General features: G+C 54.9%; 1 protein-coding gene across 1 annotated transcript in view; it reads right to left on the reverse strand.

The window, feature by feature from the left end:
* DPP6 (dipeptidyl-peptidase 6) overlaps window positions 1–4,920 on the reverse strand; it is a 281,581-nt gene that overhangs the window by 120,159 nt on the left and 156,502 nt on the right. The window contains 1 exon segment of the mRNA XM_010829360.1: window positions 2,509–2,629. Within this exon segment, the coding sequence (XP_010827662.1) occupies window positions 2,509–2,629 (121 nt within the window).

The raw sequence follows: 4,920 nt of genomic DNA on the forward strand, positions 1-4,920 counted from the left end.
GATTTAGAATATTGGGGCCCTGTTATCACACCAACACAATTCCCTGTAAATGCCCTAAAGAAACATTTCTTTTCAACCAATCTGCTCAAGCAGAAGCTTACCTTGAATTGCACCGCAATGAGTTCTTTTATTAGGAAGATACTAAAAAAGATATTCTCAATTTCCTGGTGATGGAGTTTTAAAGATTATTCCTAAAGCGGGTTGAGGCTCTTCCTGCTGGGACCCCAGTGCCCCGCCCCTCTCTGGGGGCCATGGGGTTGTTGCCCTGACCCTTCTGCCACCTGTAGGGTTGTCTGTCACAGGACAGCAGAAGCGTGGTGGATACTGTCCATTTCGTCCCGTGACACCCTCGGGTGAGCCCAATGAAACCTCAAGGTCGATTCTCCTGGGGCCCGGAATGCAGCTCAGAACCAGACCCATGGGTGCTCTGAGCAGTGGTGACCACGATGGAATAAACATGAGGCTTCCGGGGAGACCACAGGGAGGGGGACCGTTGTGATGAGCGCTCCAGCGTTCAGCCAGGAAGCCAGCTGCACAGAATCAGGACCGTGGTGGCCTCTGGGAAGGGGCTTGGTGGAGGGAGGGCCTTCTGAGATGAGGGAGTGTTCTGTCTTTTGAAGGATTTCCTTTCTGAAATTATTTTATTATTCTTACTGTTTATTTTTATTTTTTGACTGTGCCACGTGGCATGCGGCATCTCAGTTCTCCAACCAGGGACTAAAGCTGCACCCCTGGCAGGGCAGCATGGACCCTTAACCACTGGGCTGAACCTGCATTCCCGGCAGGGCAGCGTGGACCCTTAACCACTGGACTGCCAGGGAAGTCCCACGTTCTACGCCTTGATGGGGTTGCACAGAGCATGTTAGTAAGCCCACCGAACCATGGCCTTGGAACTGTGCATTTAACTGTCAAAGACTTCCACCTCAATTTAAAAAAATGGAAACCCAGTCACAGAACCTTGAGCCTCAGTGGCTTCAGTGAGATTCCAGTGGGAAGTGGGACTGAGCATATATGTTTCTGTGCTCTGTTCTCCAGGATATAAAAAAGCTGCTGCAATGCAGAGCCCAGGTTAAGGGACGCACCACACCAATGAAACATGAGCTCTTCCAGGCTTGGTCACGCCCAGGCATCCCAGAGCCCCTGGTCCAGCCCCGCACGGTGGATTCCTGTTGTGATCATGGGTTCTCAGGCGGGAAGGTCGAGACGGGTACCCGCTGTCTATCAGCCTGGCGCCCGTCCATACCTGCATGTCCAGGAGGGGCAGTCCTGCAGCTGAATAATGACATCCCCCAGGGCATTGCCCCTGACCGTGTGCCAACTTGGGCAGATGACCTACCCTCACCACTGCCTCCGCAGTGAAACGTCTGTGACACGCTCATCTCAGAATGCGCTCTCAAGGGCGCCATGGACGGGGTGTCTGTGGCCTCTCAAAATTCACATGGAACCGAATCCCCATGGTGATGGTGTCTGGAGGCAGGGCCTTTGGAGCCTCCATGATGGGATGAGTGCTCCACCAGCGGGATGAAGGGGCCAGAGCTTGCTCCCTCCCTCCTTCTCCCCCCACACCCCCGTCCTGTGAGGACACAGGGAGAAGGTGGCCATCTGCAAGCCAGGAAGAGAGCCCTCACCAGACATCAGCACTGCCGGAGCCCTGATCTTGGACCATGTGAAAGAGACAGAAGGTGCTCAGGCCGCCCAGACTGTGGTCTATTGGTATCACAGCAGCCTGGACTACGGCAGGTGACATGAGGTGCTAACAGGCACCAAAGCACTTAGCATGGGGCCTGGCAGCTAGCAGCAATCAATACACGACTGTTACCGTCACAGCAAAGTTCTCATCAGCACGGAAAGTGAAAGTGAAGTTGCTCAGTCGTGTCTGACTCTTTGCAACCCCAAGGACTGTAGCCTAACAGGCTTCTCTGTCCATGGGATTTTCCAGGCAAGAATACTGGAGTGGGCTGCCATTTCCTTCTCCAGGTGATCATCCCAACCCAGAGATTGAACCCGGGTCTCCCGCATTGTAGGCAGATGCTTGCTTCAGAAAAGAGCTGCTCGCTCAGATTTCACAGGTTCAGTAACGCCCGCCGCCGGAGTCCTCTGGCGTCCCAGTGGCAGGAAACGTCCAGCGAGGTGGATGGATGCACGCAGGCAGCACCTCACCCTGCCCGTGGGGGTTTACCCTCTGACGTCTTCCCCAGGCAGAACCAGGTGCTCCGCCTCTCGGAAAGGGAGCAGGGGACCTTGGAGTCTAGACCCCGCCTGTTCCAGAGTCACCCCCAGCATGGCACAGGCTGGCGGGGGCCCCCCACACCCGGCCACCAAGTGAGAGACCGACACTGCAGGCCCCCGCCGGCCGCCTGCTGCTCCCCGGGGCTCCACACGCCCTCTGGAATTTAGCTGAAGCTCCAGAAACCAGGGCTTAACTGACAGAGTGCACATCACCACCACGAACCGCCGTGAAGCAGTGGCAGCCGCGCCCACAGGAACGGCGCCCCGCCCCCCGCGTACCTTCGTACAGCCAGTCGCTGAGGCCGTTGTAAATCACGCCTTCCTTCCCAGTGGAGACCACGCGGATGGCCTGCTTCCCGACGTGCGCACAGTAGTAGATATTGTTTTCAAAGATAAATATCTAATTGGAAAGAGAAAAAAAGCACAGCATTAATCAAGGAAGCAGTTCCAAACAGGGTGTTCTTAAAACCTCAAAGCCAGCCATTTGGTAGGCATTTTCCTGGTGCACTTATTGGACAGAACAAGGGTCTCAAGATCCCTTGGGGCTCACCTGCCTCCAACACCATCTACACTGAGGGTCAGTCAGAGCCTCAAACTACACGCAGTTCACCCAATGCTGTCATTTACCACCTCGACAACTGATCTGAAACCCGTGGGGTGTTAACATCAAGTTGCCTTGACTGTGTTAGCAATTGTATTTCCCTAGAAGTATGAAGGCGGCGGGGTGGGGGGTGGGCTGGGAAACTGGAAACCTGAGACTTATTCACTCAACATTTACTAAAAACTACTTAGTGGACTTCCCTGGTAGCTCAATCGGTAAAGAATCTGCCTGCAGTGCAGGAGACCCGGGTTCAGTCCCGGGTTGGGAAGATCCCCTGGAGAAGGAAATGGCAACCCACTCCAGTATTCTTGCCTGGAGAACCCCATGGATGGAGGAGCCTGGTGGGCTGCAGTCCATGGGGTCTCAAAGAGTCGGACACGACTGAATGACCAACACTTCGTGGGAGAAGTGGGCAGCAGAGGATGACACGGTTAGCTGGCATCATGGACTCAATGGGCGTGAATCTGAGCATTAAGTTCATATCTCCCACTAACTCTGGGGGATAGTGAAGGACAGGGAAGCCTGATGTGCTGCAGTCCATGGGGCTGCAAAGAGTCGGACATGACTGAGTGACTGAACACCACCACCACTTGGTGGGCACCTGCTCTGTGCCAATCCTGAGACAGCGCGTTGATGGATGAGGTGGGATGTATCGTGCACTTTCATCCTACTTACAGTCTGGTAAAGAAGACAAACTTTAACAGGAGAATGCTCTGATGGGGACAAGTGGAGACGTGGGGACATGTGACGGTACCGCTACCTCAGGACAAAGGACAGGCCTGAGAAAGTGACCGAAAAGTATATATTTTTTAATTGTGGTAAAACATGCTTGACATGAAACCTGCCACCCTGGCTACTTTTCAGCGCATAGTCTGCTGGCATTAAATGCACTCACACTGTGCTGCAACTGTCCCCACCGCCATCTCCTGGACTCCTGGCATCCTGCAGAAATAAAGCCCCGCCCCCATAAAACACTAACTGCACTCCCTGCCCGCAGCATCCTCCGTTCTACTTTCTGCGTCTTAGGCACCTGACGACTCCAGGGACCTCATAGAATAGAAAAGTGCAGTGTGGGTGCTTCTGTGTCTGGCTCAACTCACAGAGCAGGACGTCCTCAAGGTTCACCTGGGTTGGAGCAAGGGTCAGCGCTCGAGAAAGTGGGTTTTAGGTTGTGATCTGGACAGGGAGCATGACAAGGAAAGGGGGCGGAGAAATGAGATGACAAGGGGCAAACAGCTTGCGAGAAACCAGAGGCAGGGCTTGGGGGCTGGGGGCACTGGGCACACGCTCCCAGTGACCAGAATCCTGCCAGGCACAGGACCCCAGGGGCAGCGGGAAGCCTTGGCTGAGGCTTGAGGAGGGAGCGCCAGGGTTGGGGTGAGTCTTCTGCAGGTGAGCCCCGGGCCGTGAAGATGGATGCAGGGAGGACAGGCAAGCGTCAGCCTGTTACCGCAGGAGTGAGGATAGAGGCCGACTGGCAGGGACAGTGGGGAGGATGCCCTGAGTGTGGCCAGTGCAGTCATGGAGGAGGCAGAGAGGGCCTCCGGCTGCTGGCTGGGCGACCCGTGTGCAGCACTGGGGTGCCCTGGGGGATGTTACAGCTCTGACCTTGGGTCAACCCCAAATTCTCTGGGGCTGGGGAGGAGGGTGGTCTAGGTCAGTAGCTCTCAAACTCGGCTGCATATTAGAATGATCTGAGAAGCTCTGAAAACCCTACTGCCAGGTCCAGGAGCCCAGCCCAAGGATCAGAATCTAGGGGTGGGACACTGGCATCTGTATTTTAAAGAAACACTCCAGGTGATTCCAGTTCAGTTCAGTTCAGTTGCTCAGTCGTGTCCGACTCTTTGCAACCCTATGGACTGCAGCACGCCAGGCCTCCCTGTCCATCACCATCTCCCCAAGTTCACCCAAACTCATGTCCATTGAGTCGGTGATGCCATCCAGCCATTTCATCCTCTGTTGTCCCCTTCTCCTCCTGCCCCCAATCCCTCCCAGCATCAGGGTCTTTTCCAATGAGTCATCTCTTCGCATGAGATGGCCAAAGTATTGGAGTTTCAGCTTTAGCATCAGTCCTTCCAATGAACACCCAG

This window comes from Bison bison, unplaced genomic scaffold, assembly GCF_000754665.1.
Source record: "Bison bison bison isolate TAMUID 2011002044 unplaced genomic scaffold, Bison_UMD1.0 scf7180017864503, whole genome shotgun sequence".
NCBI lineage: Eukaryota > Metazoa > Chordata > Mammalia > Artiodactyla > Bovidae > Bison > Bison bison.